The sequence below is a fragment of the Mus caroli genome, chromosome 2 (genome assembly GCF_900094665.2).
Source record: "Mus caroli chromosome 2, CAROLI_EIJ_v1.1, whole genome shotgun sequence".
NCBI lineage: Eukaryota > Metazoa > Chordata > Mammalia > Rodentia > Muridae > Mus > Mus caroli.
This window is the reverse complement of record NC_034571.1, coordinates 22,778,464-22,802,416: the sequence shown is the minus strand read 5'-3', so window position 1 is coordinate 22,802,416 and position 23,953 is coordinate 22,778,464. Positions and strand designations below refer to the sequence as shown.

The 23,953-nt window shown below is 50.2% G+C and overlaps 4 protein-coding genes, 1 long non-coding RNA gene and 3 other non-coding genes across 11 annotated transcripts in view; 2 read left to right on the top strand and 6 right to left on the bottom strand.

Moving 5' to 3' along the window:
- The window catches only part of Stkld1 (serine/threonine kinase like domain containing 1), a 20,418-nt gene extending 18,069 nt beyond the window's left edge, over positions 1-2,349 (bottom strand). Inside the window, exons 1-2 of one of the 2 annotated variants that reach the window (XM_029470540.1) lie at positions 2,308-2,349; positions 509-595 (exon numbers count right to left, since the gene is read on the bottom strand). In XM_029470540.1, coding sequence (XP_029326400.1) covers positions 509-586 — 78 coding nt within the window. In that variant the 5' untranslated portion in view covers positions 587-595; positions 2,308-2,349. Of the gene's footprint in view, positions 1-508; positions 596-1,791; positions 1,944-2,307 lie in introns of those variants that run through there. The other variant, XM_021155523.2, reaches the window with a different exon arrangement.
- Surf4 (surfeit 4) lies at positions 1,981-15,175 on the top strand. The gene is made up of 6 exons (XM_021155528.2): positions 1,981-2,628; positions 8,941-9,127; positions 10,361-10,437; positions 11,046-11,089; positions 11,478-11,664; positions 13,849-15,175. The coding sequence occupies exons 1-6, from the start codon at positions 2,581-2,583 to the stop codon at positions 14,113-14,115; spliced, it is 810 nt and encodes a 269-aa protein (XP_021011187.1). The 5' UTR covers positions 1,981-2,580; the 3' UTR covers positions 14,116-15,175.
- Positions 15,176-15,825: 650 nt separating this feature from the next.
- On the bottom strand, positions 15,826-19,638 carry Surf2 (surfeit 2). The gene is made up of 6 exons (XM_021155529.1): positions 19,542-19,638; positions 19,185-19,339; positions 18,531-18,634; positions 16,951-17,133; positions 16,656-16,813; positions 15,826-16,288 (listed from the first exon to the last, which is right to left on the bottom strand). Exons 1-6 carry the CDS (start codon positions 19,617-19,619, stop codon positions 16,202-16,204), a joined length of 765 nt encoding a protein of 254 aa, XP_021011188.1. The 5' UTR covers positions 19,620-19,638; the 3' UTR covers positions 15,826-16,201.
- LOC110289359 (surfeit locus protein 1) lies at positions 19,520-22,599 on the top strand. Of its 3 annotated transcripts, none has more exons than XM_021155524.2 (9): positions 19,520-19,779; positions 20,015-20,066; positions 20,292-20,425; positions 20,502-20,584; positions 21,137-21,325; positions 21,760-21,832; positions 21,924-22,086; positions 22,323-22,404; positions 22,478-22,599. In XM_021155524.2, exons 1-9 carry the CDS (start codon positions 19,714-19,716, stop codon positions 22,545-22,547), a joined length of 912 nt encoding a protein of 303 aa, XP_021011183.1. In that variant the 5' UTR covers positions 19,520-19,713; the 3' UTR covers positions 22,548-22,599. The 3 variants fall into 3 exon arrangements, with proteins under 3 accessions (XP_021011183.1, XP_021011184.1, XP_021011185.1); XM_021155525.2 differs by having other exon boundaries at positions 20,252-20,425; XM_021155526.2 differs by having other exon boundaries at positions 19,746-19,779; positions 20,272-20,425; positions 22,478-22,595.
- A 110-nt stretch (positions 22,600-22,709) lies between these two features.
- LOC115029573 lies at positions 22,710-23,596 on the bottom strand. The gene is made up of 3 exons (XR_003835130.1): positions 23,536-23,596; positions 22,935-23,322; positions 22,710-22,833 (listed from the first exon to the last, which is right to left on the bottom strand). It is a non-coding gene; the product is annotated as an uncharacterized LOC115029573 (long non-coding RNA).
- On the bottom strand, positions 23,078-23,145 carry LOC115030442. Its single transcript, XR_003836040.1, has one exon. It is a non-coding gene; the product is annotated as a small nucleolar RNA SNORD36 (small nucleolar RNA).
- LOC115030440 lies at positions 23,396-23,466 on the bottom strand. The gene has a single exon (XR_003836038.1). It is a non-coding gene; the product is annotated as a small nucleolar RNA SNORD36 (small nucleolar RNA).
- Positions 23,597-23,690: 94 nt separating the features above from the next.
- On the bottom strand, positions 23,691-23,761 carry LOC115030441. Its single transcript, XR_003836039.1, has one exon. It is a non-coding gene; the product is annotated as a small nucleolar RNA SNORD36 (small nucleolar RNA).
- Positions 23,762-23,953: the final 192 nt, after the last annotated feature.

Genomic DNA, 23,953 nt, shown 5'->3' with positions numbered 1-23,953 from the left:
TCTGAGTTCGAGGCCAGCCTGGTCTACAGAGTGAGTTCCAGGACAGCCAGGACTATACAGAGAAACCGTGTCTCGAAAAACCCAAAAAGAAAGAAAGAAAGAAAGAAAGAAAGAAAGAAAGAAAGAAAGAAAGAAAGAAAGAAAGAAAGAAAGAAAGAAAAGAAAAGAAAGAAAGGAAGAAAGAGAGAAAGACAGACTTGTACCCCGTATCAAATTCCAATCCTCTGGGAAACTGCAACCTGGGTGAGGATGGGACTCCTGAGTCTCACCATCTTTGGTTGTGAGATTGGGGTTTTTGTTCTGGGTTGGCAGGGTTGATGGGTTCAGTGAGATGACCACAGGCATGTGGGTGAGCATTGTGGTTAGTGTGTGGTTAGCACCAGAGTGAGAGGAATAAGAGAGAACTCCAGAAGTCTCAGGCTACAACTTGCCTCAACGGGGCTTGTCTGGGGATTTCTGGAGTCTGAGAGACCTCTGTAACCTGAGATCAAGGGGCTCTGCACCTTACCTGCTTTATCAAGAACTTGGTTTCAGTTTCCAGTTCTTCCACCACCAGGTTCACCCCTAAGGCCCCAGGATTCAGCATTTGCAATAGCTATCCTCAAGGAAGAGAGAGACTTTGAGAACGTCACATTATTCTCTATTTCCTACATGTGATGGTTCCACACTCCACCCCCAAGTATGGCTTCTTCTCTCAATTTTGTTGTAGAGGAAATGGCCTTAGGTGATGGATTGAGAAGCCTTCCAGGGTGGGGCCAATACAATTTCCCTCGAAACCCATTCTGGAACCCTTATTTTATAGCCTTATGGCCTTCCCCAAGCCTACAGGGGCAGCCTTATAAGTAAGAGACGGTGGTGGTGGGGGCTGGGGGCAGAAGTGGCTCTTAACCCTAGTGATACCCCATCTAGTACCCTTCGTCAAGATGATCATCCAAACAAGGCCTGTGATTTGTGTAACTGGTGCAGTCTTAGCTTCCGCTAGGGCACAATACTGAAGGAAGTGCTTCCCAGCCATCCCCTGTAACCTGCACTGGTGCTGCTGCCTACAATTCACTTGAGAGATAGATACTGGGGCCTAGGAGCAAGATCCTTGCCTGTGGCTGTGGGACTCTGGGGTCTGAGCCAGAGCTCATCTTTGAAGCCACACCTTCAGAACTGGTCTGTAAGCCAGAACTCTACAAGAACAATGCTGTCAGGAAGGTGGCTGAGGCTTGAGTACAGAGGCCACTGTCAGCGTGGGGTAGGGGACAAGATATGTAGGCAGTACGGGAAGGATAGCATACAGGGAATACAGGGTGTCGTTGGAGCTCAGCCCAGGCTAGTGAGCAGTGGTTTGTTTTTTGTTTTTCTCTAAACATTTCTGGCCATCAGAAGTGCATTTGCTTGGCTAACGCATGTAAGCCTTCTCTCAGAGACTACTGGAAAAGAGGAAAAGCAAATGAGCGAAACTGAAGCTTTTATAAGCCGAGTCTAACAATTAATGAGGCTGAGATGTGAGGGGAAAAAGCGATTAAAAAAACAACCACTCAGGTTCTGCCTTTAAAGACCCCATACATGGAGGGAAGGGGAAGGGCATGTGCACCATTCTCTAACCAGTGGTCAGACTTGGGGGTTGGTCATCATTTTAGAGGGAAACTGAGGCCCTGGGAGGACTCAAAGGAGAACTCGAGGAGGAAACATGCGGGGATCATAGGGTCACCCTGTGATGGAGGCTGGGCCTGGCTGTGTGGCCCTCGGACCTGTCCCGCTGCCCACGGACCCTGGACCTTGGTTGTGGGGGCATCTCAGCACCTGATATTTTTCCATGGTATCTCGTGGAGACACTGCCTCACTGTCCCACTACCGGGCTAAGTCCTCGAGCCAGGCCGGTAGTGGAACCCTCGTTTGAGCATGCTCGGTAGTGACTGCTCCGTGTGCCCACCCCACCTCCTCAGCCCCTCCACCTGACTTCCATAACCCTCAACCCGGGGCGTGTCTGCTTAGCACTTTGGCTCGTACATGGCGTACTCGTACTATGCCCCTTAAAGAAGCCACAGAGAATAGGGAGCCGTGTATCGGACGAAGGGCGGGGCCCGGTGTGTTGGGTAGGGTGGAGGGCGGGGCAGAGACTGACGACGCGGCAGACGGGGCCGCAAGTACTACGGGCGGGAGACACAGGTGGCAGGAAGTCTACCAGCACGGTGGGCGGGACCTGCTGCTTGGTGAGGGTGAAAAGTGGTCAGCGCTTCGGGTTCTAGAGGGTGAAGGGCTAGGGGTGGTCCGTAGGGGCTGGAGGGGCGGAGCCTGGGGCGTGGGGGCGGGGTCTACCTGTGAAGGGCGCGCGGCGGAGGCGGGGCCTGTTCGTGAAGGGCGGTGCGCCGGCGCCAGGCTCCTCGAGCGTGGCGGGCGGGGCCTGGAGCGTGAGGGCGCGCGGCAGGCGGGGCGGGGCGCGGCGGGAGGCGCGGTCCCTTTAAGGCTTGGCCTACGTGGCAGCCGCTAGAGCAGCCGCGGCTCAGCGAGGCCGGCCGCCCGGTACTTCCTGTGGAGGCCGCAGTAGGCGCGAGCGCCCAGGACCTGCCAGCTGAGCCTTCCGCCGCCGCCATGGGACAGAACGACCTGATGGGCACGGCCGAGGACTTCGCCGACCAGGTGCGGCCTGCCCCACAGCCCGCTGGCCGTCACGGCCCCACGGACGTCCGTCCTCGCCGTCCTGCCTAGCTCTACGGAGAAATCCGAGGGGAGGCTGGGCGGGGGTGGGGGGTGGCGGTCAGGGAGGCTCCCGGGGCCCGCGGTGCTGCTCTGTGCCCTCTGCCCTCTGAACCGCGGCGGCTCCTTGGGGACCTCCGGGGAAGGGGGTACTCTGTGCGCCCCGTTGCGTGGCCCCTCCGCCCTTGTCCAGGACCGTCCTGGCCCTCCCTCCTTTGCGTGGACTCTGCTCCGGTTGCCCGATCTGGGTCCACGCTGCCGAAGGAGAGGAGCCTGCCCCTTGGCTCGCCTTCCCTAGTGTACAGGTGGCTTGTGAACCGCAGGGAAGGCCTGGGATGAGTCTGGGCCCGAGCTACTAGCTGGGCAGGGTTAGAGCCGGAGAGAGGCGCAGGTAGCACCACTTTTTACAATTAAGTTCGACACGGATGGGGTGGGAGTTGTGTGAGTGTGACGCTTTGACTTCTGAAATTGTCCCGTTAGATCTGCGAAGTATTAATATAACCTGAACTAGCCCTGTAGGCTGAATGGTGCCGGGGCCCACCCGCCAGCCAGTTTTGGTTCACTTAGTGTGTTCGTGGCTGTCGGTGATGCGAGGAGGCATTTTGTGGCCTAGAGTACTCGAAGGTTGGGTGTGTGTGAGCATCTTCAGATGAGCTTCTCTACCCCTCCTTTTGAGGGGTGTCACCTCCCCATGTTCTCCTTCAGTTCTGTTGAACCATTTTCCTGTGAGCTGATCTTAAAGGCATTTCTACCCCTTTTGGAAAAGTTTCTAATGTCACGATTTTGCATTAAATACATAATTTTAAAATTGTATCTGTCACAAAGACATAAACGTTCTCAAGGACCAAGGTCTTCCTCTTGAGATGGGTTTCGTTGACATAATTCTCAGTGACCCAGTTTTATCTTCCTGAGTAGCAGCTCTCTAAGAAGATGGCTTCATAGCCAAGACAAGTTTGTGAGCCGCTCACCTCAGGATCTTCAGCTGGAAAACCCACCATTTTGCAAGTGGATTTCACAACCCAGATCAGATGAAATATCTCCAAGAAGCTGCCAACTATCTAATGATAGATTTCAACTGGAGGAAGAGTTCATCTTTTATGAAGTCCTCCGTGTACTTTGTTTTGATTTAAATGAAAGAAGCCAAATCTTGGGACTGGACAGGCTTTTGTGGGGAATACAGTATCCACTCCCACTAAGTAACTGGTTTGGGCTCCTGGACTTGCCAGTGTCCACCACCCAGGAGGAAACCCTGGGTCTCCTACTGCTTGGTGTCCAGGGCATCTCAGGTCTGGAGTCAGATTTCAGCTACACATCAGTGGAAAGATGCCCTTACTGTAGACGGCCTGCTGCTTAAAACCAAAATTCCCAATGAAGGTTCCTTCTTAAGGGATTAGCCTCAGAGTCCACCTGGAAGTTAGCAGAGGATACCACAGGAGCTTCTGAGATGTGACTCCTGCTCTTCTGATCCAGTGCTAGGCATCAGGGAGCCTTCCAGTGGCCTCAGTGTGGCCAGTCCTGGGAGCTTTTGTGTTGGATGTTCAGCTGCACCCTTGAAAACAAATTTGTCAATGAGGAAGGTGCTGACAGTCCAACTTTCTAAGTGAAAGGATCAAAGTGTTAGAAAGTGGAGTGTTACTCTAAGGTGTTGTCAGATAGTGTCACAGATCCATGTCTTTAGAAAACAAAAGTAGAACTGAGTTTGCAAATCAGATTTGCCTGGAAAGTTGGGCTTCTCATATGAGACCTGGAAAAGTGTTTTTGATGGTGATGAGAACACTGAGCTGTTAACTGGACACCTACCTTCCTGTGAGGCTGACCATCAAGGCTCCATCTTCCCAGGGCTACAGAGAAGTTTGTCATGATCTGCACAGTCCTGGGCTTGTTACCCAGATCCAGCATTCCCCCCATGTTGGTGCTGTTGGATAGATCCTGCTGGGATCCTGCTGGCAGGTTCCAGTGAGCTACATCTCTGACCTGGCATCAAGCTTCATGCCCTTGGGCAGTCAAGGATGAGGTCCTTTTGCTCCCAGGAACCCAGGCTCTGAAGAAAGTGCTGATATACAGGAAGTAGACCTTCAGAAGCCATCAGAAACCAAGTGGGAAAGAGCCAGGAACTCAAAGTCATGCCTATGTCCTGTGGCTGCTACTTAATTCAAGCTAAACAGATTGCAGAGTAGCTTCCAAGTGAATTCACATCAGGAACCAGGAACATTAGGGCTTAATGGATTCTGCCTGATGGCTGTTACCAGGGTGACAGGAAGGCTGCAGGGGGCCTTACTTTGGTGTGATGTCCTGGCAGAACTACAGGCAGTGGTGGTGCAAGACTTTTAGCACTTGCGAGGCAGGTGTATTTCTGAGTTCGAGGCCAGCCTGGTCTAGAGTAAGTTCCAGGACAGCCAGGCCACACAGAACAATATTGTTTGGAAAAACCAAGAGAAAAGAAGAGTGGCAGAAGTAGACCCAGGAGTGTTGAGGCCTTTGTGGAAGTAGTGCCAGAGTGGGCTTGATGTGGCCTGGGTAGGGCCTGTTGTCCTGGGGCCCTGAGCCTTCCCCTCTTCAGTGCTTTGTCATCTTGTACCTCTACCTTAAGGATTGGGAAGCTGACTCACTTCTCTGCTTGCTAGTCTTGACTGGAGGTTGGACAGTGCCCCCTTCTGGAAAAGTGAGGTAGAGACACTGGAGATTGGTTAGTATCTGTACGATGAGGGCTAGTCCTCACAGACTGTGGCTTCTATTCAGTACTTGAGTTTTAGAAAAGGAAGGGTAGTCTTGCAGGTCTTACACCCATGATGCATTGGAGATGTATCCAAGGTGTTTGATATATACTTACTGAGGGTTCTAGAGTCAGATTAGCCACCACACTGTTGAGCAGACCCTGCCTGCCTGTTGCTGCTCTCAATTCCTGAGCTGTGGGTCTTTGAACAGGGTCCACCAGTCAGGAAATCTAACCTGCCATTTTCTTAGACTAAGCTACCATGGATCCATTTTTGTCCTGAACACAAAGAGGTGGTTGGTATTTCTGCTCTGCATGTTGGCAGTAGCATTCCTTGTGTGATCCTTACTTGTTTCATGGGTGCTATCTAAGGACAGATAGGATTATATCCTAAATCCCCTCAGTCCTTGCAGATGATAACCCTTTGAGATAGACTTGAGCCTTCCTCATTCTGCCCACATGTATGTCTGTGTACCTCTTGCATACCTGATGCCCAGAGATGCCAGAAGAGGGCATCAGATCCCAGGAATTGGAGTTCCAGATGATTGTGAGCTAACATATGGGTCCTGGGAACCAAACTTGGGTCCTCTGAGCTCTTCACTGCTGAGCCATTTCTTTAGCCCCTCTTCTCATTTCTTACACTACTGGGATGCTTCACTGCCTATCATGAGAAGCGTGGTTTTGGTTTTTTTTTTGTTTTGTTTTGTTTTTTTGAGACAGGGTTTCTCTGTATAGCCCTGGCTGTCCTGGAACTCACTCTGTAGACCAGGCTAGCTTCGAACTCAGAAATCCACCTGCCTCTGCCTTCCGCCCGGCTGAGAAGCCTGTTTTTCAATGGCTTGACTTGACTGACTTTTCCACAAGCTTTCCTCAGTAGCATCCACCACTGGTTTTTCCAGGCTCTGCAATGAGAACCATGGTTATGGAATTTCTTGGTATTCACGGCCAGCATGAGCCAGGTTATGGGCAGTGGCCTGCAAGCACAGAGGGGATGTGGCTGTAGGAACCCTTTTCAGTGGCGTGATGTGAGCCAGGAGCTGTGACCAAGATGCTTGTGAAGGATTTGTCGTTGTTGTTAAACTTGGCTTTTTTCCTGTGTTGAGATGCCCATCAAAGGCTGTTGACTGGTGCCCTGTGCCCACTTGATAGATACTTGTCTTTGGAAGACAGAGCCCAGCAGATGTGCTTAGTGCAGTATATACTGTACTGCATCAGTCTTGCAGCCTTGCTGGTGTGGAAGGGAGGGAGGTGTGACTTGTCTCTCCCTCCATTACTGTTTTCTACTCTTTAATCCTCTTGACCCAGACACTCCAATTAAGAGTAGCAGACTTGTCGGGATGTTTTAACTACATCTAGTGGATTGTGCTAGGTTGTGTTGGTAGCAATTGAGCATCTGTGGTAAGGTTCTTTGAAGGAGGAGCAGACTGCAGCAAGGCTGGGCAGGTTTGTTCATCCAGTGGGTGAAGCCTCAGTGTAATTGTGTTGGGGAACAGTTCTCATTTGGAAGCAAGTCAGAACATCTCCAGCGTCTGTGGCTGCCTGACAGTCCACACCCTCCTGTGGTCTACACTACTTAGTTTGGGTACTTGACAATATGAGGGCCATTTCTTGGGAGTGCTCTGAGATCCATGGTGGTGTTCTTTACTCTCATAGATTATTGGTGATTACATCACTGCTGGCTATTTCTAGGACATTAGGACCATGAAGTAGAAACGGGGATGGTGAGTGGTGTCACTTGTTCCCCCAGCTAACAGAATGTTTTAGTATGTGTATTCTCTACCAGGGCCCTAAAACTTAAGCATATTTGGACCTCCTTTCCTTTTGTGTTTATTGTGCTGCTAAACATGGTCTTGAAATATTAGGTTCAAGTGAACTTCCTGCCTCAGCCTCCCAAGAAGCTGACATCACAAGCATTGTGTCATCATGCCTATTTTTCTTGTTTTCTTTTTATATTACAGATTTCTTTTGACTCTGCAAGTTAGGAAGGACTCTTAGCAGCCAGTAATTGCATGGTCTTTACTTGTTGGAGGGTAGCAACCTCTCCCACCCCTAAAAGTAACTGGATCACCATGCCTTGAGCCCATTGCTGGCTGGGGTTAGACAAGGACGGACAGGATGAAGACATGTGGCCTGAGTGCCTGTGCTCTGACTTCAGAGCTGCTGGCTAGTCTCTGTGATGATGTCAGTGTGGCTTCTGCCATCTCTCCAGTAGGGCTGAGTAAGCACATGCAGATACACACCAGGGCCACAGGCTGTGTGTCTGAAGGATTTGGGCTTCAGCGTTATGACTTTCTGTTCCCTGCCCCAGATTGAGCCTTTCTGCAGTGCCGACCAAGCCAAGCCTGGACACCCTCCGTGGGATGCCCAGTGCTCTGCAGCTGAGATGGTAGCTTTAGCAGTGTCTTGGGCTTTGAAGTAGCTCTGTAACGTGCTGAGAGTTTGGGCATACCCCTTATGTACATCCTCACCTAGTCCAACAGGAGGTTTAGTCAGCCTTGGGAAGGCCTGCACAGCTCATGTTCTCCCCGCTGCCCTGGTGGGGTCAGACTCTGCACTTTAGACTCTTCTTGACACGTCAGTCCATGGGCAGCTCTTTGTTCTTTCTTCTAGGCCTCCATGATATCTTTCACCTTGCCGCTCAGCTCTTAAGGGTGGTATGAGAAAAGTATGGAGTCCACCTGCATGGCATTTGCACCTAGCTTCAGTAGGGTGTGCTGGTCTAATGAGCCCATCAACTGCCATCTGCACAGGGACAGAAGGGAGCCGTGGATGTACAGAACTGTCCTTTGCTGGCGATTGGCACACTTGAGTTTCACTGCAGTCATTGTTGGTCTCTCATATTTGGCAGTTTTTACCTTGCTTTAGATCATACAGACTGTGAGAACATCTCAGTGCTTTCTTTCCAGCCCATAGCACAGCTGTTTGTCTGTACCACAGTTATCCCATAGGACATTAAACTTTCCAGAAAGATTTTGATGGGGTGGGAAAGGGTAGAAAAATAGAGGGATTTATTTTGCTGCCACAGTTGGAAATGCTGCTGTGGCATCTCAAAGGTAGGGGTTCGGGGTGTTCTGCTGATGCTCTCCACCAGTGCTGAGGATGGTTCTGGATGGGAGGGGGCTGAGGTGTGAGAATCCCTAGACTGGAGATATCCTGAGAGCCCATCAGATGGTTTCTGTGTCTCCCACTTGTTAGTGTGCCTCACATTTGTCATAGGAACTGTGTGTCTTGCGGTATTTCTCCTTTGATAGCTTTGGAGGGTGGAGCAAAGCTGGTAGATAGTATTAGACAGTGCCTTATGGTCCTGTGCCAGATGTGTGTGACGCTGTCTTTGTCTCTGGGACTAAGTGTTGATCATTATGTGTCTAGACTTACGATGGGAGCATCTAAAGCAGGTGTTGATTCCTGCCTGCAGTCTGCCCTGGCAAGGCACTGGACCTGCTGAGGGCCTCTCTGTCTTCCAGAGAGCTGGCTTGTCTCCTCTGACCTGTTGTCATGATGAGGTTGAAGCCACCTCACCAGTGTGTTCTGTGGTCCTACAGTTCCTTCGAGTCACCAAGCAGTACCTGCCTCATGTGGCGCGCCTCTGCCTGATCAGCACCTTCCTGGAGGATGGCATCCGCATGTGGTTCCAGTGGAGTGAGCAGCGTGACTATATCGACACCACCTGGAGCTGTGGCTACCTGTTGGCCTCATCCTTTGTGTTCCTCAACCTGCTGGGACAGTTGAGTAAGTGGCTCTCTAGCCTCTCTAGTATACTTCTGGAGCATCCTGTTCCCTTGAATGATACTCCCCATTCATTGTTGTTGGCCATTGAGAAGCTATGTGTAAACTTGAGGTCTGGGTACCCCTTCCTGGGCTGAAGGCTGATGTGACAAACTTAAGAGCTTCTCAGCTGAGATTACAGCTCTGGGCGTTGAAATATGCCAGCCATGGTTTGGTTCTGAGCTTTTGGGTGGATGGTCCATACTCAGCTCCCTTGCACGCATTTCTTTAAACTTGCTCTAGAGATTGGACAGAAGGCTGCTGTGGTGACTCACACCTTTAACGACAGCATTTGGGAGGTAGAGGCAGGTAGAGGTTTTCTTTTTGAGTTCAAGACCAACTTGGCCTATATAATAAAAGAAGTTCCAGGGCAGCTGGGTCTATATAGTGAGACTGTCTATAAACGAACAAAAAAGAAGTTGGACACAGTCTTTGCTTCTAAATGCAAGAGGAGATGCTAGAGCCTGGGCAGTTAAGTCAGTCAGATGGTATCTGGAAAGGACAAAAGTTTCAGTCAGCACAGAACCAGGGCTCACATTTGGGCTCACATTGGTTTTCTGACAACATATCATCTGGTGACAGCTTACTTGCTCTCTCTCTCTCTCTCTCTCTTTCTCTCTTTCTCTCTTTCTCTCTTTCTCTCTTTCTTTCCTTTCTTTCCTTTTCTTTCTTTCTTTCTTTCTTTCTTTCTTTCTTTCTTTCTTTCTTTCTTTCTCTCTCTCTCTCTCTCTCTCTCTCTTTTTGGAGACAGGGTTTCTCTGTGTAGTCCTGGCTGTCCTGGAACTCATTCTGTAGACCAGGCTAGCCTCAAACTCAGAAATCCACTTGCCTCTGCCTCCCAAGTGCTGAGATTAAAGGTGTGTGCCACCACCACCCAACCTGGTGACAGTTTTCTTGCCCTTGCATGTTAGGAGGTGAGAAAGGACTTGTACTTTCAAGCATTGTTGGGTGTGCTCCGTAGTGGAGCAGTCAGCCCCACACTTGTAGTCACTGGCACAAGGAGCTGTAGCTCTCCACAGCAGAGTATGGTCTGGACTAGTGTTCTTCAGAAGCTGGGCAGGCTTCAGGGCACAGGGCCCCCTGCCGTTAAAGCTCTGGGAAGGTGCTTTGCTTGGGGTGCAGAGCTCAGCAGCATTGGAATAAAGGTGTTTTGTTGTCTTGGACACATAGTAGCCCCTAATTCTGTCCTCTTTCTAGCTGGCTGTGTTTTGGTGCTGAGCAGGAACTTCGTGCAGTATGCCTGCTTTGGGCTGTTTGGAATCATCGCACTGCAGGTATACAGTCACTTAGTGGTTCTCACTTTGGGTACAAGGGGTATGGGGTAGGTCTCACTTTGCTTTGCTTTGGTGGAGCTATGTATTGGGTCCAGCATCTTACCCCTTCAGCCTCCTGTGTATCTGGCTGTCTAGAGCTATTTCTCTTTTTGGAGAAGTGGCCACTCTTCTTTCCTACGTAGGGTTTAGGAGCAGATGGCCCCAAGCAGGAGCCATGGGTACTGAGCCGTCAGTCCCTTTTCCCTGAACTTCCTAGGCAGAGGTGTAGGCCATGGCTGTGTGTGAGCCGGGAGTCCTGGCATTTGACAAATAAGAATGTCTACTTCCTCAGCATGGCAGAGTTAAGGAGAGTGATCTGCACTGGTGGCCTTGCCCTTGCTTTGTGCTCCAGGACATCACAGCACAACTCTGATAGTCAGACAGGCCTAGTGGGCACACTGCTCTGTTCGGCATACTGAGCCAAGTGGTCCTACTGATCTGGCCTCTGTGTCTCAAATAGTTTTGTGTATCTTATGTTCTTACCTGTTTGAACAGTCTGTCTCATGCTGTTGTGATATCCATAGATATTGATGTGAAATGCTGATTCATTTTTTTCTCTGTTCCTTTAGACAATTGCCTATAGCATTTTGTGGGACTTGAAGTTTCTCATGAGGTAGGTGCATTTTGGGTGGTAACAATAAAGTCCTTGGCCCTCTCCTGTGCACCTGTTGGCGAGTGCTACCCTCTGAGAAGCAGGGTTCTGAGGGCACAGCAGAGTATTCCCCCTCAGCTGGAATCTTGGCTTAATAGCGAGGGGTCCTGTCTTCTGGCCCTGTATTACATGGGTGTGTGGACTGAGGGTCTGAGTGGAAGTGGGCAGAGACCAGGGCTTGGTTCCGTGTACATCCAAGGAGCCTCCTGTTGGTTCAATTTGAGGTTGGTCCTTTGTACTCAGCTTGGTCTGGTCCCATTGAATGGTGGTTTGTTTTGGAGAAAGGCAAGGGTGGGCCTCAGTTGAGGACGGACACCTGGTGATTGTAGCTGACGTTTCTGTTCCTCAGGAACCTGGCTTTAGGAGGAGGTTTGCTGCTGCTCTTGGCAGAATCCCGCTCAGAAGGGAAGAGCATGTTTGCTGGTGTCCCAACCATGCGTGAGAGCTCCCCCAAGCAGTACATGCAGCTTGGAGGAAGGGTCCTGCTGGTCCTGATGTTCATGACCCTCCTTCACTTAGATACCAGCTTCTTTTCTGTGAGTACCCAAACCATGTGCTACCTGTTGGCATAGCTGTGGCTCAGCACAGCCTGAGGAGACAAGCTCATGCTTATAAATGAGAGGCCAGTGCCCTCTCTGCAGACTTCTCACTTTTCTTCTTCAGAGTTCAATTCACACTGTGGGCCAGTACATTCTGGTGTTTGTTTGTTTTTTCGAGACAGGGTTTCTCTGTATAGCCCTGGCTGTCCTGGCACTCATTTTGTAGACCAGGCTGGCCTCGAACTCAGTCAGAAATCCACCTGCCTCTGCCTCCCAAGTGCTGGGATTAAAGGCGTGCGCCACCACCGCCCGGTACATTCTGATTTTTATATATCACATGGAGAAGCAGAGCTGGCAAACAGGCATTGTTGGGAAGCATACCCAGCATGAGTAGGTAGGTGGGTGCAGATGAACTGAGCTCATTATGGGATAGAGACCTACCAGGATAGCACCGCAGCTGTTACTAATCTCCCACAGATCTTTTACACTGAAATACAGTGTTGGGAGGCTGAGAGGTGGCTCACTGGCGAAGAGTGATTTCTCTGCAGTCATGGGGAGGGACCATACATCAAACTTAAGCATGAGAGTAACTTGTCAGCCATCCAGTAAATGCCTGTAAAATGGCCTTTGAGAGGAGCAGAGGCAGGAGGATTATTTGGATTGCTGCTTCCATCCTACCTGAGATGAGCTCTAGTTTCAGAAGAGATCCTACTTCAAAAAGGACTATCTGGAGAGTGATAAGAGGCTATCCAGTACTCTGTTCTGGCCTCCGCCCTCCCACACAAACACAAACTTATTTACTCATTTTTATTTTTTTATTGTGGGTTGGCCAGATGTGGCAAAGACCTGTGCCCAGGAGGCATGATAAGATTTTAAATTCAAGGTCAGTCTGAGTTACATAGACCCTGAGAAGCCATCTTTGATTTTCTGGCCAGAGAACTTTTTACCTGTTTTCACATTTTCCCTTGTTATGAATTCAGTCTTTGCACCCTTGTTTCACTATTAGCAGTCAGAATCCAAAGTAGCTACATGTCAACCTGAATGCTTTGCTGCTGATAAGTTTCTTCTGCCAGATAGATGTTCTGTATTCTGCAAGGTCCCAGGGTATGGACTCAGTGAAGACGAGGCCACTGCAGCTTTCTTCCTTTTTTTCTTTTTTCTTTCTTTTTCAAGACCTTGGCTGTACTGGAACTCAGTCTATAGACCAGGCTGGTCTTGAACTCAGAGTTTGAGATTAAAAGCATGTGCTAGGCTGGCCTTCATTGCAGTTTTCTAACAAGAATGGCCTTTGTTCTGCTTTATAAATCCCTAACTCATGTTTACTGTTTATACTGTAACAGGATGGTGGCCAGGACCACTAAACACCACTAGTGAAGTCCCTGTCTTTCCTTCTCAGCTCTTCCCAGAGTGGCCTTCACTGCTCCACTCCTGACAATGCTTCTCTAGATGCCTCAGAGTCTGACAATTATTCCATTCTAGTCAGGTGCTTCTTTAGCAATAGACACAATTTTAAAAATTATTTTTATGTGCATTGTTGTTTTGCCTGTATGTATATGTGAGGGTGTCAATCAGATCTTGGAGTTACAGTTGTGAGCTGCCATATGGGTGCTCAGATTCGAACCTGGGTCCTCTAGAAAGAACAGTCAGTGCTCTTAACTACCAAGCCATCTCTCCAATGCAGTCATACTTCTTGATTCTTGACATCAGTTTTCTTAGCTCATGTTCTGTTGCTGTAACTGAACACCCCAGAAGGGTAAATACATAGAATGATACTTTACTCAGCTGATGCTTCCGGAGGCAGGGAATCCCAAGGTCAAGAGGTCACATCTGGTGGGTCTTGTGGTAAGGACTCTGTAGATTACCAAGAGAACACTCGGTATCCCATGGTGAGTCTGGGAAGCAAGCTTCCTTTTATGGGCTAGTCACTCATCAAAGTTTTACCTGGCAAACACCACTGATAGGATTTAGGGGATTTTTCCAACATATGGCATTCGGGAGAGTGCATGTAAGGCCATAGCACTTTTAATACAGAACTCTTTGTAAGTCCAATATTCTGTATTGTTTTAGGGTTTGTGTGTTCCAGCTCTCACTAAGTCCTGGTTATGTGAGCCTGGCTCAGATACAAGTGTGCCCAGTGTTTGACCTTTAGTCTGAATGTCATTTCTTTTTGAATCTGTGCAGATCATCCAGAACATTGTGGGCACAGCTCTGATGATCTTAGTAGCCATTGGTTTTAAAACCAAGCTAGCAGCTTTGACTCTCGTCGTCTGGCTGTTTGCCATCAACGTGTATTTCAACGCCTTCTGGACAATCCCGGTATATAAACCCATGCATGACTTCCTGAAATACGACTTCTTCCAGACCATGTCAGTGATTGGAGGCCTGCTCCTTGTGGTGGCTCTTGGCCCAGGGGGTGTCTCCATGGATGAGAAGAAGAAAGAGTGGTAACATACAGATCCCTCCCCTCCCGGCTGAGGCACAAGGCCCTGGACTGGTTCAGGGCAGAGTCAACAAGCTGCCAGCGTTTATGTGTCCTTTCCCCTTCCCCTCCCTTGGTAAAGGCACAGATGTTTTGAGAACTTTATTTGCAGACACCTGAAAATTGGAGATAAAATCTTTGGAAATAGTCTGGAGTCTGACTGTCCAGGGCTGGCGAGCTGGATGGTCACTCCTTAGCCAAGGCTTGGAGGAGACAGCGTGCTGGGCTGTGGCCTCATTCCTCCTGTCTCTGAGTTCCTTTTGGGGAAGTCGTTCAAAGCAGTTTCCCTTCTTAGTTTTGAGTTTACATCCTTAGCTCAAACTACTAAATGACTTAGGATAGTCCAGCCAAACACCAAACGGTTAAACCTCCAGTTCAGAATTCTACCAGTGGCCCCAGCATTGCTTCTGCCCCTGTATTTTATAGGATCATTGAAGATGTTAGAGAAACCAAGTCAAGAGAACAGTACAGTATTGGAAAGGTGGGTGTTACTGCTGGCCCAAGTCCTTGATGTTAGCTAGCTGGATGCTGTTTACTGGGTGAAAGGTACCTTGGGAGTTTTCCTGGCTCCAAGCAGGGATGGGATGGGGTAAGCAGCAGGAAGTTCTTAGAAAGCTGCTACCCCTCAAGCTTGGTGGTGGAAAGGGCAGGAGAGCAGGCTGCTCACAGGATGGTCCACACAACCACCATGGAACCAGCCTGGGGAACAGCGATGCCATGGGGCCCAGAAGTGAGGAGTCCCAGTACTCAAGACACCCAGGCTCAACCCAGTTACCTCACACTTGACCTTCTCAGAGCAAGGCCTGAACTTCACAGGTTGTGGTCCCCCAACCCCCAGCTTAACTCCCTGTTCCAGGCTGAGCCAACCCCATCAACAGCCCTGATACCACCATTCCCCTGAGGCTGTTGCTTGCTCAGATTTTTGTCAACTTGCTCTGCTGTATGCAGCCAAGATACTTTTTACAATTTGTGATGCCTTACCAATTTGATCTCAGTCCTGTATTTAAAGTTTTCTAACATTGCCTTACACCGTGTTTCTCTTTTTGGGGGAGGGGTGGGGTGTCTAATGCTGTGGTCTTGCTCATCTGCATGGTAGTGCCATGAGGGTAGTTGGGTTCCTCCTGGATCTCTCCCAGGTCTGTTGGAGAGATCAGACAGACTTCGAACCCCTGGAGGGAAGCTGGCAGCTTACCTCACCCTTGGGTACAGAGTCTTGGAGGTCCTCCTTTCTGGCATCAGCTGGGTAGGCAGGACTTTGTTCTCTGAGTCACCTTGGGTCAGTCCCTTGCCTCGCTGGCTCTGCAGGCTGAATTCACCTTCTCAACACCTAGCCCATGTTTTCCTGCAGCCTTAGGCCTGCCTATTCCTCCCAAGTGAGTTCCAGCACTGGCTCAGGCCATGCTGGTTCTTTACCACAGAGCTGCCTCAGTGCACAGCCACTTGCAGTGGCAGCCCCATGACATTCCAGTCTGTGGAGTGGGGCAGACCCTGGGAGGCAAGTGCATGCCGTGCAGCAGAAGCCCTCGTCCCAGGGGTACTTAGCCCTTTGACCAGCCTCCTGTGGGTTCTGCCTGGGATGGGAACCCTCATCCCAAGGGTACTTGGCCCATTGACCAGCCTCCTGTGGGGTGTGCCTGGGACGGGAGAAAACAATGGTATACATATTGGTTTGGCAAAAGTTTTCTGAAGATGCTTTAGCTTTATGTGGGAATAGGTATAAACCTCATTTTTATGCTGTATTTTATATCTTAGTTGTGTTTGAAAATGTTTTGATCTTTGGAAACATCAAAATAAATAATGGCATTTGTGGTATATAGTGTGGTCCTATATGGTGAGCAGCCAGAGCCGGGAGCCTGGCTAGGCTTCGGGATGCTACAGTGAGCTAACAGCAAGAGTCACTCAACACTGCAGAGAAAGCCATGCATGGAGAGGAATCTTCAAGTCCCCGCCACTGCCATCTTCTGAACAGAACCTCTAGGCCCACTCTGGACAACAGCCAATGTCAGGACATCAGTGGCCAGTTCCAAGGACATCCAAAGGCTTTTCTTGCAGGCTTCATCTCCCCAGCTGCTTAAAGGAACTGAAATTCTTGGGCTTGTGATGATGGCTCTTGAACTTCTTGGTCAAGGAGGTGAGCTGCTTCTGTGAAAGCAGAAAATGCTGACCAGGGCCACTGCAGGTTCACAGGGAAGACACTGTGTGTCTAAGGCGGAAGAGCCTTAAGTCTGCTTTCTCAACACTTCTATTGCTGGGTCAGTGTGGGGCCTGGGAGAGGGCAGCACAGGTGACTAGAGACTTTGTCTACCTTGCTCCTCTCTGACAGAATACTCAGTCCTGCCCCATAGAGAGGGAGTGGTGCCCAGCAGCGAAGTTCCTGAGCAGTCAGGACTTACTCCTGCAGACCTTCTAAAGTGGCCTTGGCTTCCATATTTTAGGCTGCTACCCGACAAGTGCACTTGCAGAATTTGCTGAGTAGCCCTACCCTCAGCACTCTGCAGCCCCCACTCACCTTCCTCCCCCTCTTGTGGCCCACTCCGGCCTCTCCCCTCTCTCTAAAGCTCTTCTCTTCTGAATGCTCCGGCTTCTCATCCTGTTGGTCTGTCAGAAAGTCTTCAGGAGTGTCACCGTTCTCAGGCTTGCCTAGTTCTCTCTTTGTGAACAGCTCAGCTGGAAGGAACAAACACTTGGCTGAGCTGCAGTCACAGGTAAAAGCTTCCCTCCCTTTCTTAGGAAAAGTGGTTCACAGCAGGATCACAAGGTACCTAGCAGGAGACAGGGGCAGGGATTGGACTGGGCCTGCTTACGTGGGTATAGGTCTGTCATGCTGTCGTCACTCAAGGCGCCTTCCTCGTCACTGGAAGCTGGCTCCCAGAAACCTGTTCTCTGGCCTGGGAGTTCATCACTGTTCGTCTGGTCCTCCCTCTTCTTCCTCTTGTGTAGAAGGCAGGCAGGGACGTACTCCACACCTTGTTTCTGACACTCTTCATCTAGGAGACTAGCAAGCTCATTACACTGGTACCCTCTTGGTGCACAGCTAAGCTATGGGTTGTGCCACACGGTTCTGTTCCTTTATCCTACCAGATAAGGGTGGGCAGCCAAAGGCTGTGGACCTCAGGGGAAACTGCCTGGCTTCACTTCAACTTGGTTCGGGAATGAGGCTTCAGGGAAGCACTTACTAGGGTCACCACTGCTGTCCTCAGGTACTGAGGAGTCTGAACTACTTGGGTCAGCACCATCTCCACAGGTGAGGGATACCAGCTCTAACCATCATTGCTCATGAGTGACAGTCTAATTGGGACTGGGCATCTGATAGAACTAACTGCTCTGCTATCTCCAATCTTCCCTACTTCATCTTTGACATCTATTTCTAGGACCACCTGTGGTCTCCTCCTGGTGCTCTCAGCAGGCCAGTTAGCTACAGGAACCAGCCTGCCACCCTAAACTGCATTTTGGCTCTGTCTCAGCTCTTTGATACGTCTTTATAATTCTCTCATGAGAATTCCTGTACAGCCCTCCCTGTCAAAATGTAGCAGATGACAAAACTAACAAAGGCACATCCAAACCTTAGCTTGCCACTGGTCAGTGCAGCCCAGGTGCCAACTCTGGAAGCTCCTGCATGTGTGGGGGGATCTGGCTGTGCTGCACCAGCAGACAACAGACAGATTCTTTACCTTCCCACCCTCTGACTGAAGTCTGCCTGTTAGGGCAGGACAGGCAATGCAGTCCCTGAAGCCTCCCACTCATCCCCAGCCTCTGCAAACCCCAACCCTCCATTCTCCTGCTTCATTCCTCCATCCAAGTTACCTAGTCTCAGTCCCTTTCTTACCCTCATCTTCCTGTGGTAGCATGGATGGGAGGTTTTCACCTCCCTCATGCTCAAGCTGGCCCCATCCTCCCTCCCTAACCCCAGGAATCTCTACTCTCAATCACTTGGGATGCCTTACCACCCCTGGCTATACCCAACAATACTGGGGGCTGTCCGCAAATCCCCTTTCCTGCTCAAGCCACCAACCCTTTAGCTGTACCCCTCATGCTCTGGAGCCTACAGGTGCACCAATCCTGCTCCTGAGAACAGTCTTCAAGGCTCTCTTGCAGTATCAGATGACTATGGACCTGTCCTATAACTAGAGTACTGCAGCCTCCGCCTGGGAGCTACCCTAGGATTGTCCCTACTATGGAATATCAGACCTCCACCGCACTCCTTCCCACCTACTACTTTCTGGCTTTGCAGTGGGGAGGTCAGCAGCCACTGCCTTCTCACTGTGCAAGATCAGGCAAGTGCATCCATCAATAAAGGATCAGTGATGGCCAAGGCACCTTTCTGGCTTTTTGGGGGCAGGGCACATGCATCCAAAGGCCTGAGCTTCTGGGGGTGTTGACTTACATTGATGAAGTGCTCTCTGATACCTCCGGCCCTGGGTGTGCCTCAGCACATGTTCTGGGGACTTATTGATGTGCCTCAGGGTGAGTTTGCAGAACAGTTGGTGCCTAAAAGGCAAACAGTTGGGTATGGAGGGGCAGTGCACACCAAGGGCCCAGACTTGTGGGTTCCACCATGGCTGCATGCTGCAAACAAATGATCCATCGGCTGGGATGCTCTGCATTTAGTCTCAGTGTCTGGATTTTTGAAAAAGGCATGGTGGCCTTTAATTCCAGCATTCAGGAGGCAGAGGCAGGCTTTAAGGTCAGCCTGGTCTACATAGTGAGTTCCAGGCCAACCCAGCTACACAGGCTTACAAACAATTCCACTCAGTATCTGGGATCAAGGACCCAGATTGTTATCCAAGAAATTGCAGTTTCACACTGCATGCTTGGCGGTCAGACAGCTCAAGGAGTGGTATATGAGGATATATCAACCACACAACCAAGACAGGATCCCCAAACAGTGAAACTGGCACTGCCCAGCCTGGCTTCAGGGAACTACATGCAAGGGCCACAAGCTCTGTCCTGATAAAAGTGTCACAGTGGGAGGCTCCTACATGCTCAGAACAGGGGGCACAGGCTCTGCTCCTAGGCGCTGGCCGGCCAAACTACGTACCGATTCTTTGTGCTGGGCACAATGTGTGGCTCGAAAGCTGCGTAATCGAAGTTAGAGAAGGCACTTGACAGCCGCTGGTACTTCTTGCCGCGGGTGTAGACCTGGAGCTCCGGCAGACGGCAGGGCAGCTCATGGCCAGTTAGGGAGCAGCGAACCTGCGGATGAGCCTCTGGTCAGAAGGTGGTTCTTGCCAGCTCCGCCCCTTCCCTGCACTGTCCTCCCAGGTCCCACGCTTTCCAGGCACAAAACTCCCGGGTCCCCCCTCCTTTCTGGTCACTGTCGGTCCTCCGAGGTTCCGCTCCTCCCAGATCCCGTTCCTTCCTGGCCCTACTCTTCCGGTCACGGTTCTCTTCTGACCTTGTGGGTGTTGGGCAGTAGTCTCAAGCTGGGGTGCTGGCGCAAGAATGCAAGCACATCAGAGGGTAGTTCGTCCATGATCGGAGATGCCCATCTGACGCCGTAGCCACCACGTGAGGCAGAGCGCCGTCCCGGAAGGAAGCAGATTTCTTGGTCCCGGAAGTGATCAAAGATGGCTGCTGTGATGGCTTTGGCTGTGCTGCCGCGACGGATGACGCGGTGGGCCTACGCGGGACCGGTAAGCGGGAGTTCAGAGAGGATCCTGCTCAAGAAGAGGGATCTGGAGGGCGGGGCCCGGAGTGGAGTGGGGCTGAGGAGGACCCAGCCCAAGAGGACTTAGCCCTGGGTGGAGCGGTGCCAGGGAGGACCCTGCCCAGGAAGACATAGCTCGAAGTTGAGTGGGGCTGGGTTGGACCGTGTCAGGTGCTTGCAGTTCTCTGGATTTAGCCCCTCGGCCTGTCTGGTCCCCGCAGGCCCCGTTCTGCGCTGTCAGGAGGAGCGTCTTTGGGTTTTCTGTCCGCTCAGGTGAGAAGGGCTCAGACCTGGGTGCGGTTGATGCACCTTTCTTTTCAGCCCACAGTGGTTTACTGCGTGCATTGTACTGGGAGAGGGTTGGGCACATGTGCTGTTAATTGCCACCTTTGCCATACATTCTCTGGGGTATAACCGGTCCTCTCGAGGAATTGGCCACCCAGTTCTGTTTGTTTTAGGGCTTCTGACCCCATGCCAGTGTTGTAAAACTTCCTCCAGGGATGGTCTGTAGGCCACGTAGGTGTTGCAGTTCTACTGCTGAAACAGCCGCCGCTAAAGCAGAGGACGACTCTTTTCTCCAGTGGCTCCTGCTTTTAATCCCTGCTACTGCTTTTGGCCTGGGGACTTGGCAGGTGAAGATGGGGGTCGAATTTGGGTTGCTCCGAGGCTTGGACTCCACTGATAGCTTAGCTCATGCTGTTTCTATAGGTCCAACGTCGGAAATGGAAGCTGAAACTTATTGCAGAATTGGAGTCTCGAGTCATGGCTGAGCCCATCCCTCTACCAGCAGAGTGAGTGTGGATAAAGATCCATTCCACTTACAGGGCGGCGGTGAGGCCCTTGCTTCTGTTTGGTGTAATTTGCTGTCCTTTGGCGAGAACCCTGTTTCCCGCTAAACTGCCTGCTGACTGCCTTTATGAAATTGGACACAGAACATAAATAGAAAAGATTTATCTTCGGTGTCAGATTTCCCTTTTCAGGTCTCAGTGGATCCTCCAAAGCGGTGACAGTTCATTGTGGCCCTGGTGGGTGATGGTCTTTAAAGTTTATTGTATTGCCCTCTTGAATTTTAAAGTTTTGTCCTTCAGGGTTGGGAACAAGTGGAGTTTGGACTCACATTTTGTTAATGTATATATACAGTAGCCATACAGAAACCCACACTTTCCTTGAAAACCTGGCTCTGGTTATTACTGGTTATCTTCTATTACCATTTGGCATCAAAGGTTGCTGATCACCCCTATGGAAGACGTAACCTGTCTGATGATCCTCACTGAGCCTTTCTGCTTAAAGGATTGATTCTGACAAGCCTGGCTTACCCACAGCCCTTCCTTTTCTCCTTATAGCCCAATGGAACTGAAAAATTTGGAGTACAGGCCAGTGAAGGTCAGGGGCCACTTTGACCACTCCAAAGAGTTGTACATAATGCCTCGGACCATGGTGGATCCTGTCCGAGAGGCCCGAGATGCTGGCAGACTATCCTCAACTGAAAGTGGGGCCCATGTCGTTACTCCTTTCCATTGCTCTGACTTGGGGTGAGTAGTGCATGGCTGAGCCTGTCAGCTTCCCTCATTGTGCTCAGTCAACCTTAAGACCCTAGGGAATCCGAGAGCCAACACTGCCTGGTAATTTCCAATGGCTCCAACATTAAGCAGCCCTTTTTTTTTAAGATTTTGAGTACACAGTAGCTGTCATCAGACACACCAGAAGAGGGCATCGGATCCCATTACAGATGGTTGTGAGCCACCATGTGGTTGCTGGGAATTGAACTCAGGACCTCTGGAAGAGCAGTCAGTGCTCTTAACTGCTGATCCCATTAAGCGATTTTCTTAGCCAGTTTGAATCACTAAGGCTTAGCAGTGAAGGCTGAATCCACAGAATAAACCACTTATATGCCCAGTAGATAAATGCTGAAGTAACCATTAGTGACATCTGTATTGGAACTCTTCCTCTTTTATTATTGCTCCAGAGTCACCATCCTGGTTAACAGAGGGTTTGTTCCCAGGAAGAAAGTGAATCCTGAGACCAGGCAGAAAGGCCAGGTAAGGCATATGGCTCTTCAGCCCGAGAAATGTAGATAGTCACCTTGCCTCCGTACAGGTAAGTAAAAAGCAACCCTGCCTTCTCTTGTAGGTTCTGGGAGAAGTAGATCTAGTTGGCATAGTGAGGCTCACAGAGAACAGGAAGCCCTTTGTTCCAGAGAACAGCCCAGAAAGGAACCACTGGTATTATCGAGACCTGGAAGCTATGGCCAAGATAACAGGAGCGGACCCCATTTTCATTGATGCAGACTTCCGTATGTTATGCTCAGCCTGCTTCGGGAGAGCATGCACTATTTAGAGGAGAATCTTAGTATGTGGTGTGGAGACTGTTTTTGGTGAAGAATGTGGCTACCTTTTGCTTTTGTCTGAATTCTTCCTGAGGCTAAGGCAAAGAAACATTAATTGCATTGACAAAGTCTCAAAACAGCCCAGCAGAGACTTTCTCTGGTTGCACTTAGGGGTCTGACAGAGTTGACTCCTGTCTCTACAGACAGCACAGCCCCCGGTGGGCCCATCGGAGGACAGACGAGAGTGACTCTGCGCAATGAGCACATGCAGTACATCCTTACCTGGTCAGTCTTGCTGCCTGCTACCCCCTCCACCCCCCCACTGACTGCACAGGCTAATCATCTCTTTCAACCACAGGTATGGACTGTGTGTGGCCACATCATATTTGTGGTTCCAAAAATTTGTACGTCGGACACCCATTGTGTGAAGGAGCCTGTTCCCAACAACCATAAAATAAAGATCTTGCTATGTAAAAGCCATGGCTCAGTCTGAAACCATTTTACAGGGGACAGCACCAATTAGAGCACACACTCGCACCAACCCAAATAACCAAGGGCAGTCAAGATAGTTTTGTAATTATATTTAGGTACAGAAAATTTAGTGTACATTTAACCCAATTTAGTGGCGAGTTCTTTAGCCTTTGCTTTTTCCAGCTTGGCAATGCGAGCCACAGACTTAGGACCCAGGACATTGCCTCCCCAGTGGCGACGGATCTGAAATGACAGAAGCAGTAGTCATTAGCCTGCCCTCTTACCCTTTAAGGTATAGATCAATATATATCAATCAAAATCAAGCCTGTGGCCTGTATACTCACCTCATCATATCTGTCATTATAATTGGTCCTAATAGCTTCCACCAGCTTAGCCAGAGCACCCTTGTCTTCCCTGGAAAGGCAATGAGGAAGGTCTTGTTACTGTTTTAAGAAGCAGGAGTAATAAACCCTTCCCTCCCTGCCTTTTTGCCTCAGACAACAGTGTGACCACATAGTTGATTCAGGTGAAGAAATTCTTAACCATCACTGGCAAATGGTCCAAAGCTGTGAGGGTAAGGTGTGGGTGCATAAATACTCACGAGTTAACCTGTGTGAAGGCAACAGTGGTGCAGGTCTTCCTGTGGACCAGGTGCCCCAGCCTGGCCTTTCCCTTGATGATGCAGTAGGGCACCCCCATCTTTCGACACAGGGCAGGTAGGAAAACCACCAGCTAGAGGAAGCAAACATGAGCTGTAGGTTGTTTTGGCAGAAGCAATAGCTAGCTGCACAGATACTTTGTGGCAATTGCTCAGGGTTAAAAAGCTCAGTAATTGCACTTCAAGGTCACTTCAGTCAAAGGTTGACATCATTGCAAGAGCCACAGCAATCTTTTCCCCAGCTCTTCACACCCAGCCAGAAGCCACACAAAACCTCCCACACCTACCTCAATGGGGTCTACGTCATGGGCAATCACCACCAGCTGAGCCTTCTTGTTCTCCACCAAGGTGGTGACTGTATTGACTCCTGGAACATACAACACAACCACTTTGCCAGAGTGCTCCGGCTGCTGCAGTCACAAAAAAGCAGCTTCACTAAGCTGCTACTCAGGGTTAAAAAGCTCGGTTTACTCTTCAGTGTTTTCAGGTGAAGAAATTCACACATCACTGCACAGCCTGCCTTACCATCCTCCCTTTCCCGGGGGACGGGGAAGCACTGACCTGCTCGGAGGACAGGTGGTCTCTTAGTTGGGACGTCGCCTTTGCCAGCAGCTTTCTTCTCGGCACGGGCCAGTAGCCTTTGCTTCTTCTCTTGCTTTGTCTCTGGCCTGTACTTGTGGGCAAGCTTAAGCAGCTGAGTAGCTG

What these genes read in the sequence shown, in the direction of transcription:
- Surf2 (XM_021155529.1), bottom strand. Translation starts at nt 19,619, where the DNA reads ATGGACGAACTACCCTCTGATGTGCTTGCATTCTTGCGCCAGCACCCC. An exon ending in TACTGCCCAACACCCACAAG is followed by an intron (nt 19,340 to 19,541) that starts GTCAGAAGAGAA and finishes GCTCATCCGCAG; the next exon opens with GTTCGCTGCTCCCTAACTGG. An exon ending in CATGACAGACCTATACCCAC is followed by an intron (nt 16,814 to 16,950) that starts GTAAGCAGGCCC and finishes TGTTCCTTCCAG; the next exon opens with CTGAGCTGTTCACAAAGAGA.
- Surf4 (XM_021155528.2), top strand. Translation starts at nt 2,581, where the DNA reads ATGGGACAGAACGACCTGATGGGCACGGCCGAGGACTTCGCCGACCAG. An exon ending in TTGGAATCATCGCACTGCAG is followed by an intron (nt 10,438 to 11,045) that starts GTATACAGTCAC and finishes CTGTTCCTTTAG; the next exon opens with ACAATTGCCTATAGCATTTT. An exon ending in GACTTGAAGTTTCTCATGAG is followed by an intron (nt 11,090 to 11,477) that starts GTAGGTGCATTT and finishes TCTGTTCCTCAG; the next exon opens with GAACCTGGCTTTAGGAGGAG.
- LOC110289359 (XM_021155524.2), top strand. Translation starts at nt 19,714, where the DNA reads ATGGCTGCTGTGATGGCTTTGGCTGTGCTGCCGCGACGGATGACGCGG. An exon ending in GGTGGGCCTACGCGGGACCG is followed by an intron (nt 19,780 to 20,014) that starts GTAAGCGGGAGT and finishes TGGTCCCCGCAG; the next exon opens with GCCCCGTTCTGCGCTGTCAG. An exon ending in TTTCATTGATGCAGACTTCC is followed by an intron (nt 22,087 to 22,322) that starts GTATGTTATGCT and finishes CTGTCTCTACAG; the next exon opens with ACAGCACAGCCCCCGGTGGG.